The sequence below is a fragment of the Syngnathus scovelli genome, chromosome 12, assembly GCF_024217435.2.
Source record: "Syngnathus scovelli strain Florida chromosome 12, RoL_Ssco_1.2, whole genome shotgun sequence".
NCBI classification, from domain to species: Eukaryota; Metazoa; Chordata; class Actinopteri; order Syngnathiformes; family Syngnathidae; genus Syngnathus; species Syngnathus scovelli.
The window spans coordinates 3,606,595-3,619,522 of NC_090858.1; the positions used below are offsets into that span (position 1 = coordinate 3,606,595).

The window sequence follows — 12,928 nt, forward strand, 5'->3', positions numbered from 1 at the left end:
CGCTCGCGGGAACATTCTTACTTGAAGTCGGAGGAAACTCACCGTGCGGTTTGAGCTGCACGCTCAGCTACTTTTCTCCTGTCTGCAAGCGTCCTCTTTTCAAGCCCCTTTGCTGTCCCCGAGACGACAGCGCATGAAACGCCACGTGTCGCACTTCTCAGGAAAGGGAAGTCGGCGTAAGACTCCAGAGGCTGATTTGAAAGCTTAGCTGGAAAGCGACGAGAAATGTCAATGTGGAGTATCGAGATTCAGGCGAATAAAACATTGAGGAACCATGAGTGGATCCAAATCCAACTCCAAAAAATGATGCCACCACTTTTATTACCTCTGCGGAGGACATGAAACACAAATAGATGTCCGCAACTCGTCTCTCACTCAAAATCAATATCGGCATATAAAGATCCCGGCCTGTCGCGCGGTGAGGAAAACCCCATGAAATATTAAGGTGCCTTTTTACCGTCTCGTAAATGAGAAAGTCAATTCGGAGGGTCAAGACGCGAGGAGACTCGAGATGCTCGCACGTACCTCGCCCGCCAGTTTTTGTCTCTTATATAATTTTATAGAAACATTTATTGGATATTCAACTAGTCAGCAAAACTGTGTGTTTCATTCTAATTACGTGTTGGGTCGCACCGATTTCCCAACTCTGTCATTGCGATTCCCACGGTAGTGCTAGCGAGCAGCTAACAGCTGCCGGCGACTTCTATGCTAACAACAAGCTGTTGTTTTAGGCTACCAATATGCTCGAAAGTTAAGTCACAACATTACGAAATAGAAGCAACAGTGCTGTTTGGGTTTTTATAATGAAGCTAACGAGAAGGACAAGATAAATAATTAATAGAATTAGCATACTTAGCGCTTCTTTTGTTAAATTCTTTGCTTCATTATTTGTCGCAGCTGTGACTTTGAATGTATGTGGCATTAAAAAAGGCGGGACTTGCCCGGTGAGTGACGTGGGTGCCGGTGAATCAAGAGTTGGCTGTTGCGTAAGCTTAGGTTAGCGTCTGGCCGTCAACAGGCTAATGGTTGTGTTGACTCCCTCGGCATTAAATGTCATGCAGATTATGTATGAATGTGCTCATTAGGTGTTTATTTTCTCGGCGTTCATTCAGTAAAGCGATTAAAAGTGCAGGCTGTGTTTATTCCTGGCACGATGTCTAACAGCATTTCAGTGTAACAGGGAATTCACCGCCTGACACGTACAACACAGTGGGTCGGGCTAAAACACTTCACACACTCCAGCAGATGTCGACGTGGCACACTCGAAATTAAGACTGATTAGCCACGACTCTTGTTTAGTTGGGCATACAATACACCCGCTGAGACTTGTCATTTTTCATGCCTTAAACTCGTCCCCACGATGAGATTCTCGCATATGCCGCTGCTTGTGTTCCGCTATTATGACAAATTAGCACTCCAGTCCATTGCTCCCTTTACCCGGTTCCCCTGAGATGGTTGCCATAACCGCAGAAGCAACACAGCGACATAGCCTTACATTTTTTTTTTCGTACGTGGGAGATACCAGACCAGGAGTTGTAAGTGCGCTAAAGCACTGGCAGGAAGTCCAACTGCACATAATTCAAAGACTCACCCTGTCTAGTCCCCCCTTGCTGACCATGTCATCCCTTTTATGACCACATAAGCCCGACTACTTCCAGCAGGATAACCGTAAATTATCCGTTTCTTCGCACTGTATAGATAGAGTCAACTGCCACGTTCATAAAACAGACGTTTGATTGATACCGTCTGCGCGGCCGTATCATACTATCTACGCTGTCTATATTGATTCACGTTCTTTCACCGCATCATTTATCCCCGTAAACCTGAACAATGGTCAATGTATCATTCCCCAAATGTAGAAGTCAAGTCAGTTTACAGCCATTAATCCTGTCATTAGCATGAATCATTAGCGTGACAGCTGTACATTTATCACACGGGAGGTCTTTTTCTTGGCTTAAAGCTCCTTTTTTTTTTTTCCTCTTAGCTACGCCTCATTTGAATTTTCTTCTACCAGCAATAGCTCAAATAAAATAAACATTGTCCAGTTACTATAAACCAAAATGTTCAACCAAAAAGCTTTGTGTTAGCTAACTAGCGCTCGGACTGTAGCGCATGGTTGAGAAGAAAAAAATTGTTCCCCCCTCCACCTCTATCAACCCAAATAAATGTACGAGCACCTCATATTATATACAATAAAAGCTACAAAACAAACTGACAAATAACTCGTTTTCAAAACAGACAAGTAAAAAAAAAGATATTAAAAGTGAAGACAATTTGCAATTCTAGTAATGACACCCAAATTTGATGCACAAAATTTTCAACCGAGAATCCGTTAGCTTTCTGTTAGCTAACTAGTGCTCGGACTGTAGCGCATGGTTGAGAAAAGAAAAAAAAAGAACAAATACACAAATGTCATTGATGAATGAAAAGGTCGCACAGCTAGTCACATGTGGTCCACCGTAGCCTTCAATTACAACGGGGAAGGAAAAGAACAGGACAACGGGGAGTTGCACCACTCATTATTCTCCTGCATTTTGTTTGCGGTCCTGGCGGATTCTCTCCTCGCACTGCATTGTGTTGTGTGTGCTCACTGTTTGTATTCATGCACCCGCTGCCATGTCTTACGACTGTGTGTGCGTGCGAAAATAATTCCACGTACTGCTCTTGGGAATGCGCAGGCTGCCTCCCTGCCAACAAATTATAGCTCGCACACATATGACAAATTCATGTGCTTACTCGGGGCAAATAAAAGCAGGGACAGACCAAAGTGGATGTTTGGTGCATAAATGTGCTGCTTTCAATATTTGAATTTCCTCCACAGGATCGGTCTTCTCATCTTGAAAAAATCGCTGGACAGAGAAACCAACGATCGCTACCGTCTGCTCGTCACTGCCTCGGATGGTAACCCTGGAGGGGTAAGCTGCTTTATTGCCGCCGTCGCCCTAAAACTCAGTGATGATCTAATACACCAAAAACATATAAGCCACCTCAAATAATTCTCTGTAATCCCGCAACCCTCAGATAGTTTCCCCCTTAAGACAAGTTTCTCTGCTTCCTACTGATCATCAAATAAACCATCTTAATTTAATTAGACGTCATCTCAGCAGACCAACTTTGGTCAGCTGTCTCCATTCCACACCGAAGGGAAATGTGGTCTCCTCCTTTGTTGAGTCTGATCTGAAGCATCTCTTTATTCCCTGGGACTGAGTGATGATGAATAGATTTTTTTTTTTTTGCAGGAAGAGTGTAGGAAGTGATCGGGAGGCAACGGGGCTATTCATCTCACTCGAGATGGAGAGATTGTATGAGGCAATAACCTTTACCTAAGTTTTGCCAGTTTTTCGAACGAGGCGCTGAAGAGGGAAGCATCTGAGGCACAAAATAAATTGCCGCGTGACTCAGGTGTGCCAAATGTCAGCGGCGCGATGAAAAGATGTCACAACAGGAGGGGAGCTAAACGAGGAAGGGGGCGAAGGGAGCGCGTCATCTGCGAGACAAAGTACTGCGGGGAAGGTCGGAAACAAAAGATCAAAAATATGCACCGAAGTTGAGAGGGACGGAAACTCTGGGTTTTAAATGGTAATTAGCTTTGGATTGCGGTAACCATGGTAACCTATCATGACACAGACTGTCGCCGAGTTTAACAAATTGGTCTTAAACCGGAAGGTTTTCGGATACGAGAGCAGGAAATGAGTTTCCTTTGCAAGGTGTGGGTGCCCGAATTTAAAGGTCGAGAGGTGAGCTCGGTCACTTGAGAATCAGAAGAGTAGACGTGGGACACGCTGTAAGTGCCCTTCGAGTTCTTCAAGTGGAGCTGGAGGAAGACGGGGGAGGTCTGGCCTACCGAAGCTAAGAGGGTGAAGTGACCCTGAAATTTTTAGAATTCAAATCGTTTTGTGACATAAGAGGGAAATTACAAACTTTATTAGCCAGTTAAAATCACAAGTTGCCCCAGCTCGAGTCCCTGTGACCAATTCCCCAAATCAGTATTCCCGAGTGTGAAGTCTGTGATCCCAACCCACCTCGCGGGCTCAAACATCAGGAGGGATAACATTTTTTTGCCCTCACGACATGAGTCCGAACAGCATGATCTTATCCACGGCTTTCCGGTCAGGCTTGTCACCTTTCAGATACCACGGAGTTTGATTTGAAATAAATAATAGCCGCTCGTTAATCAGGCTCTCGGCTCTTACGGCTTTTGTTGAGAAATTTCGCACCAGGGCGTTGACACTAATTGGCTCTTGTGCAAAGTGAAAAATAAATAGAGCCTGTCACCGGCACACTGTGGTTAAAGATACCCCCGGTATTGCATCCCGTCGTCAAGCCGGCCTCGCGCGCGACGCGTTCCAGCGTGTCAGCTCCCGTGTGAACGTCTGTAATTACGCCTGAACAAAGCAAACAACAATTGCGCGAATCCCCGCGAGGGCGGCGAGATAGAAGAACTAGATCGTTTCCTCTGGGATGGACTCGGCTCAAGCGCCGGGGTAAACTTCAAACGGCTCCGGTGGGAACGGCAGCTGGGGCCGACCACTCCCACTTCTCGAGATTCCCTCCAAGACGGAGGAGCGTTTATTCCGTGATTAGCATACGGCTTTGTTTCCTGTCAGTCATTTTTCGCCCAAGACTGCCGCGGTTTCTGCGGTGATGCAGTTGCCAGGCAGCCATTTACAGATGGTGAAAGTGATGCATGAATTTGCGGAATGTAAAAAGACAAGGAAAGGCGGCTTCATTGATTGTATATGTTAAGGTACAAAACAACATTACACAAAAATAGCAACATTTTCTTCAAATTGTCCGTTTTTGTTTCTTCTCTTCAAACGAATGCAAATGTGGATCTGTGCCCCCCCCCCCCCCTCCCTCTTAGACATCAACAACAACAGTTGACATAATTGTGACGGATGTCAACGACAACGACCCTGAGTTTGACCCCGCCGCCCCCACAAACTTCACCGTCCAAGAAGAGAAGGCCAATTTATTTGTTGGACAAGTCAAGGTAATTTTTTTCCCGTTTACTCCCTCGTTTTGTTCTTTGGTGCCTCTTATTTCATTTTCATTGCTTGAATTGGACTTAATCATCACCGTTGATCACGATGACCTCGTTATTAGCGGTTCAAATGAATCGTCCCTGAGCTAATATTAAAACCATGAAATTCTACATGAGAATTAACGTCTATAGCCGCGTAATTGTCGATACCGCAATAAAATCAATTGGTCTTGGTTTTATTGCCCTTCTTCCTCGACAGTCACTGCCCCGCTTTGCATATAAATGGAGGATTAATCTTAAACTGATGAATAGTGAAACGGATAATTTCATCTAATGTATAGTCTCTTTGATGTTCATATTCAACCTGACCTTATTTTGATATTATTGAATATGTTTGTATGGTGTAATTAGTGTATGGGTAAAAAAATTGTTACAATTATGAGAAAAGCTAGTTAACGATGAACACCATGGAAAAAAAAAAAGACCAACTACTAAGCATTAACTCAACACAGCGAGCAAAGCATCACCTGAGAGCCAAGTTAATATACTCACCTGCTGATGTCAGCACTTGCCCTTTACACGGAACACATGTTCGGATAAATCGATAAAAAGACGAGCGCCATCACTGAGGTTATCTGCCTTCAATTAGAATAGCGCTGAATGGCCGAGTCATTATTCGAGCTGGGTTGTTGCCATGCTTTTTGTTTGTGGCCCTGGCAGACTCTCCGCTGGGTTCAATTGTTTCGGACTCGTAACAATACAGTCCCTGTAAATAATAAAATAAATAATAAGAGTCCCTCAAGTGAGGTGCGGAAATACCAACCATTAGGCGAAATTCGGGTAATTTTTTTTTTTTCCCTCCCTTTCAATCGGAGTCAATAAATGCCTGATTGTTGGATGTCTCCTGAGCCATTATCTTGTGGTGTGGGTTGAGGAATTTTCCCTCCCAGACTGATTTGGATTGGACGCTTTGCACTGTTTCGGAATGTGGGCGCCCTCTAGTGGTACGTTTAAGAGGAATCACTGCCCAAGTACAGTTCAGTTGTATTTAACTTGGAAATACATTTGCATTTAATCTATAAGAAAGGTGCATTTGTAATTTGTATTTAAAATTGATGTGCACTATTTTTTAATTAATCAATTTTATGCAGTATAAGCCTCAATTTTCAGGGGCTCAAAAGTTTTCCGGCAAAAGAATGAAACAATTTTAATTTATACAATTATTTTTTGAATACTTGGATGAAAGCAAGACCGACTTTTTGAAGACAAAGAAATGAAGTATTGTTTCATGGCCTAGTCAGTCGATTGATGTCCCGCCAATGGCGAACGCGTCTCGCATATTGAAGACAAAAGCAACGTCGGCGAGAGCCACAATTAAAGCCGTTATTTTGCTAAACCTCTTTGAAATGTAACTTGAAACGAGAGTTGACTCGGTCTTTTCGGCGCAAATGTAATTATTTGTGCATTTCTTATTTGAACATACTAATCTACCTGCAAATCCTAGTTCACAAAGCCGAGTTGCCTTTTACCTCTCCGAGCGCCCGAATCCCGTCGTCCCTTCAGTTTTCCGTGCTCGGCCTTTTCAGGACTACAAAGCAAAGTACATTAATTCTAAAGACACGGTATTGCAGAGGTTGGAGATGAGCTTGATCAAGAGATCTTTTTATATTGTCCATGGCAGCGCTGCTGGACACGAAAATGAGCTTGGCCATTTTGAGTAATTACTTCAAAGCAGTCACTCAATCCACTTCTGTATAGAAAGTCAAGAATGGAGGCTTTGTGTTCCCCCTGTGCAGTTGTTCACCAAGGGCACACTTTCCATAAGAAGACATATAAAAAAAGTATAGTTCAAATAAAACGCTGATGCTAAAATCTGGGGAACATTAAACGGCATGTCCTAAAACTTTACAATGCGTCAAGGTGGTCATACACTCAGTTTTTAACTACCGGGCTCTTTTTATATATTTTTTTTTTATACGCTTAATTGCTTTGTGCATAAAAACATGCCTGATTAAGACTATTAAAGCAGTTGGTCTCGTCCCGGAGAATCTTAGGAGTCAAATCGTGAGCCAAATGTGCGCCATTTGCTGACTGCGCTGTCTTAATTTTATTGACAGGCTCATAACTAAAAGCACTCGTATCTCAAATCCACTTTCCCCACTGAAATGAATAGAAATGTCATTAATCCGTTCCAGACCCGTCTAAAAAAACTTTCATATACCCCGTATTAATAATTTGGTATAATTTGATCAATGTTAATTATCTGCTTCGTTACCGTTTGTTTATTTGAGCAGAAAAAAATCCTCAGTAACATTCCTTAAAACGTCATGCACAGGCCAAGAAAAAAACGATTAAATATTGGTCCTGTTCCAGGATTGTATATTTTTTTTATCATTACGAAATTGGCTTTTAATTTCCCAGTGAATGATGTATGAATATTAATGACGACATTCAGGCTTGAACATCCAGGAAGTCGCTGTCCAATTTGATGCCCTCAAGCGAGCAAAACTATCCAGCTTGTAGATGAAGCACACCATTTCTTTGAATCTTTGTCACATATTTACGTGCTTCAAACCTTAAATAAGCTTCACATGAAGGATTGCATGGACTAATCAGTTGAGCCAACATTAGTGTCGACTTTCAGCTTATGTTGAAGACATTTGAGGAACATTTAACGTACCACGATTGCGATGGTGAAATATTGGCTTTGGATAAAAACTCCCCAAAAATGTCATTCAGTCAAAATTAAGCAAAAATCAGGAAAAAAATTGTGAAAGGTCGAACGTGAATGACTATTTATCGCTCTCGACTGGGAGAATAGAATATTTTTTCCCTCCCGAGGTTCATTCAAAAGACATCCTTTGTGGTGACAAACCCGTGCACGTTGGCCTTTTGAACCGGCGGCCAATTCATCACAAGGACTCACTCGCGTTTCCCAAGTGACGACAAAGATGTGAGCCTCAATTGCGCCAGCCTTGTTTCAACCGGCGTCTACGGGCTGAGTAAATATGCAAGGTGTTAGAATGAAAAGCCCGGCTCTAATGGATCGTGTTCTGGATCAGATCAAACACAAAACAGCTGCTGTCAGCCTCCAGGCAAAACGCCTTCACTTTTGAAATGTGCTCCTCATTCGCCGTGAATATTTAGCGCCTAGCGCTATTATTGCCGATGTAAATAGTCTTACTCACAGTTTACGTCTGCCGGGTCAGGAGGGAAATGAGGTTATTTATGACTTTTGATGTATTTTTCATCCCAGGGCTTTAGCATGCTAATGGCATTGCGTTATTGACAGCTAGCAAGGCACGGCGGCTTTATTCGTGTCTCGTCATACACAAAGTTGAGCTTATAGAAAGTAAAATATTTCAAAGCATTTACAAACAAAAGAATAAAAGACGTCTAAAAAAAGAGAAATAAAAGATAGCTTACAAAAATTGCGTCATTGACTGCTAGCAAAGCACGGCAGCTTTATTCATGTCATCAAAAGATAGCTTGCAAAAATGTTATTACAGTGCAAGAAATTTTGAAAATATTATGTAAGACTTCAATAACACAGTATAAATTCAAATCTGGATTTGAAAGTATTCCCACTTGAGGCTGACTTCATTTCAGCGGAACTAAAAAGGCTGCGGTTTTCACATGCTAGTAGATCATGTAATTCCCAGCTAAAAGTATTCGTGTAGCCAGCACACAAAGGTAATATCTCATCTTCTTTACAACCGAGCCCTTCTGTCCTTGATCCCCCGCAGGCCACAGATCCAGACGCGGGGGCTAACGGCCAAGTGAGCTACCGTGTCGTCAATCATCCCGCCTTATTCGTAATCACCTCCAACGGCAGCATCTACACTCGGGTACCGCTCGATCGCGAGCTCAAGAGCAGCTACGATCTGGTGATCGAAGCGTCCGACGGGGCCGTGGACCCCCGGCGCACCACCTTGACCCTGACGGTGCAGGTGACGGATATCGACGACAACAGCCCGGTGTTCTCGCAGCCCACGTATGTGGTCAACGTGCCCGAGAACAGCCCGGTCGGAACCGTCATCCTGACGCTCAGCGTGAGTACTCATGATACATATCGATAGTTTAGCGGACTCTGTCTTTAGATTGTCTCCTCTGTCAAATGTCACTGCGCCCCCCGCCGCCCCTCGGCACACGAAAGGAAACGTCAAATATGCAAAGCAAACGGAGTGGAGGAATGAGTAATTGCTGGCACATTGTAAGCGACAATTTCCGCAGCGGTAGGAAGTAAAAGGAGAGAAAGCGAAGGGCGAAGGGTTGAGTGAGTGAGTGACATTCATCCGCCTCAACTGAAAGTGGACACTCGCAGTGATCACAAGACAATTAGATTGGATGTTATCTCCAAGGACACATATTTCAACGGAATCCATAAAGGGCTCACGCATGCATACATATCTGCGTGTTATTGCAAATGATTCATACGTTTACGAGAGATAATTTCATCCCGCGAGTACCGATACGCAGTAATCTTTACTCCATGGTATAATCGAATCCGAATGTATTACCCTACAAAATGTAGTCGTCCATAAAATAGCATCACGTTCGTTGTTTATGCATATAGTACGTCCAAAATGTGCACTCTGAAACACGACGCCCTTTACTTGAACCCCATTTTAGACATCTATAAATGATTATAGATAGGTGGCTCTCAAACTTTACACACCAAGTACCACCTCAAAAAATCTTTGACCCTCTATGGACCACCATTATGACTATCATTAAAATGTATAATGACCCATGGGTTTATAAAAAACAAGGAAGCCAGAATCAAATAAATATTTTTAATTTTTTTAACTCCTCTCCATTTAAAATATGTCACCTTTCAATCGAGTATTGGTTTCCTTACCACGATCGGATCCCGTGCCGCATTACCAGTACAGCAGAACGTGTGGTAGCGTTATATAATGTAAGTGGAGCTTCTGTGAGTGTAGAAAGCCCTCAAGCATATCAGTGAGTAACACTGGCTTGCCAACCCCTTGAGAAAGGCGCTCGACAATTCCTTCATGCCACGGTAGTGACGCAATACCGCCTCCGAAGGAACAAAGCAGAACTGCAAGCGTTTCATGTTCGTGTGCTTGAACTCTTCAGGGTTTGTTTTTTTATCCCAGGCTACGGATTCTGACCTCTTCTCCAACGTCACCTACCGGATCAAGTCGGAATCGGCCCGCCGGCTCTTCTCCTTGAACCGAATCACCGGGGAGTTAGCCGTGCTACAGACTCTGGACTTTGAGGATCTGGCAGTGATGGGAACGGGAGCGTCGTACACGTTTCAAGTGGAAGCGGTCGACCAGGGAGGCGTCACGGCCCCGGGGCAGGCTACCGTCACGGTGCGGATCACGGTAAGAATCCCCCCCCCTTGACGTTCACCCCCGCCACAAGCTCTCAGCACCGTGTCATCTCTTTCACCCCGAGGTCCAGAAGCCAACTCAACTCACTTCACTTGAGTTATTGACCACTTTTAAAAAAAGAACCGCAGCTGAAATTGTTTTGAACGGAAGACGTGTGTCCTTTGATAAGGACGTGACACCCAGCACCTGCGTTCGGTCGACAAAAGCAGTCCGCTACAGTCGGCTTTTTGAAAATTCTAGCTGTTAAATTTTTAACGATTACATTTTTTTATTAACTATTTGAAGTATCGAGCGTTTGATTTCCTCTTGTTTTGTTGTCGTCTCATTTTGAGGATGCTCTGCGGCGTACATTGTCCCGCGTGTCCTCGGCATCAGAATCAAACGTCTTTAATCCGCAATGGTGATCACACCAAAAAAAACGATGGTCGTGTTCTCCTGGAGGACCCAAGACTCTGGCACAATTGGAAAATAACAACACGCTAATGTGAAAGGAAGAGCAGCCCGGGGTATATTTTTTTAGCCATTTCAAGGTTATCGAGACAAAGTTCAACACTGTCCTGTTGTGGATTATTAACAAGCAGCTTGTTAGTTGGAGAAGTTTGCATGCCCTGTGGATGAGGGAATTGTCATGTCAAGAAAGCAGCGTAGGTTGTTGCCTCTAGTGGCCTAATATGAACTCACTTTTCTTGCCAAGGAATTTTTTTTTCCTCCCCCACAGCACGATATTTAGTCATCTAAACTCACCATTAATACATTTACAGACTGTACAATCCAAAGTTGTACAGTCATAAAGAACAAATGAGCCAAGCGCTAATGGACGTTAGCAACATTAGCTTAGTCCCTTAACGGCTCCAAATCGCTATCTAGAAGCGTTACTGTTCTGATTTTCCATTTGTGATGTCCATTCACAACTTTGTTTGTAGGATATGAACGACTTCTCCCCCGTCTTCAGCCAGACGTTGTACACAGGCATGGTGGCGCCCAACGCCGAGAAGGGGACGGTCATCACCACCGTGTTCGCCAAGGACCAGGATCCACCGGTGAGTACGTCATTGCACTCGACCCGAATTGGGTGGCTTCAGTTTTCACAAAGAAATACAATTCCCCTTTTTCAACACACGACATTTTATGTATATACACAGACAGATATTTTGATACAACTCTATTTTTAATTCAAGTGCGCCGTCGATACGAAGCGCAACAAAGCCGGCAACCTACGTGCGCTTTTTAATGAAGCCGTATGAAAGACAGGCTCGGCGAGGTCTCGCTTCCTCACCACACGTCGCTTCTTTGAACATCACACGTTTTCATTTGTTCGCCGGTTTCACGCCACGCTCTTGAAAGTTCCCGCACGCTTTCATTTCTGCCCCCACCAGCCCCCCGCTCCGCACACGTTACCCGCTTCACCGGCTCGCATCGACACCGACGCTTTGACTCACATGAATCACCAGCCTTTAGCCTTTGACACTGACGTACTTGAGAAAATATACATGTTCCATTCTTTATTCATTTTTTATTTTTTTTCCTCATACTGCGGTATCCGTGGAGTATCTCTCGGGAGTGGAGCGATAATGACTTTGGTCTATTTACTTCTGGAACGCATCAGTTATAAAATGGAGATGTCTGCACGACGCTAACAAAACATTGGATTGTGTCTACGTTCTTCGTCAGTCATTCCGACTACTTTTTTTGGACACTTCCTTCATACTCGAGTTGTTTCCATGAGACGCAGAAGGTGCATCTTTTCTTAAACACTTTTTCAGTGTAAGGTTCAAAACACTGACCTCGCTGCTTCCATCGTTCTGGGGAGCCTCGGCTTCCACTTCCTTTTATTATCAGCGGCTCCTGAAGGTTCTCGTGGAGTTGGCTTTGCACTTTGACTCCAGGGAGGTTCCAGCCGAGGGTGGTCGAGTGGTTCTCATTATCACGATGACTCACTCAACCAGTGTAGCAACTTGGATTGTTTTTTTTGTTTTTTTCAATCTGTTGAGACTTGATGTTCCATCCTGTCATCTATTTTCTTTGACGGTGTCTCTCGCAACTCCTTTCAGCCGGCAGTCAAAGGTCACGCTGACCGACGAGCGACGGCAGCCCACTGATGATAGCTCGCTGCCCCTGCGTTCATTTTTCACAGCCCCTTGCCCCCATTAAGGTCACACTCAACCAAAATGGAAAACTGACCTTTTTTTAGTAGCTTGTATCTAAATAGCGTGATGATCTACTCGGTCCAATGGATATTTCTCACCCCGGAGCAGATTTTGGGCCTGGCTCCATAAACTTTACCTTCAATTTAAATCCACTTGCCTCTGCCCCGAGGCATACCACCGTTGAAAAAAACTTTTCAAAACCTTCTGCGATATGAGAATACGACCTCCCTCGAGCATAATTTCCGCGAATGGCGTGACACACGGCGGGGCTTTTGACTGACACGCCAATTCGATTTCCTAACAGCTGTGGACTTACTCGCTTTCTTATTGACCCGAGGCTCAAAGAATTTTATTGACGGAGTGTCCGTCAAAGGCCTAACGCAACACATGTATCACAGGGCCCAGACGGTGTTGTACGTCTTTGTCAAAAGTTC

At 44.1% G+C, this 12,928-nt stretch overlaps 1 protein-coding gene across 2 annotated transcripts in view; it reads left to right on the forward strand.

The window, feature by feature from the left end:
• LOC125979042 (protocadherin-15) overlaps window positions 1-12,928 on the forward strand; it is a 106,365-nt gene that overhangs the window by 61,744 nt on the left and 31,693 nt on the right. For both annotated transcript variants that reach the window (XM_049737083.2, XM_068652471.1), the window contains 5 exons: window positions 2,822-2,915; window positions 4,865-4,993; window positions 8,731-9,036; window positions 10,108-10,338; window positions 11,271-11,387. In XM_049737083.2, coding sequence (XP_049593040.1) covers window positions 2,822-2,915; window positions 4,865-4,993; window positions 8,731-9,036; window positions 10,108-10,338; window positions 11,271-11,387 — 877 coding nt within the window. The remainder of the gene's footprint in view (window positions 1-2,821; window positions 2,916-4,864; window positions 4,994-8,730; window positions 9,037-10,107; window positions 10,339-11,270; window positions 11,388-12,928) is intronic.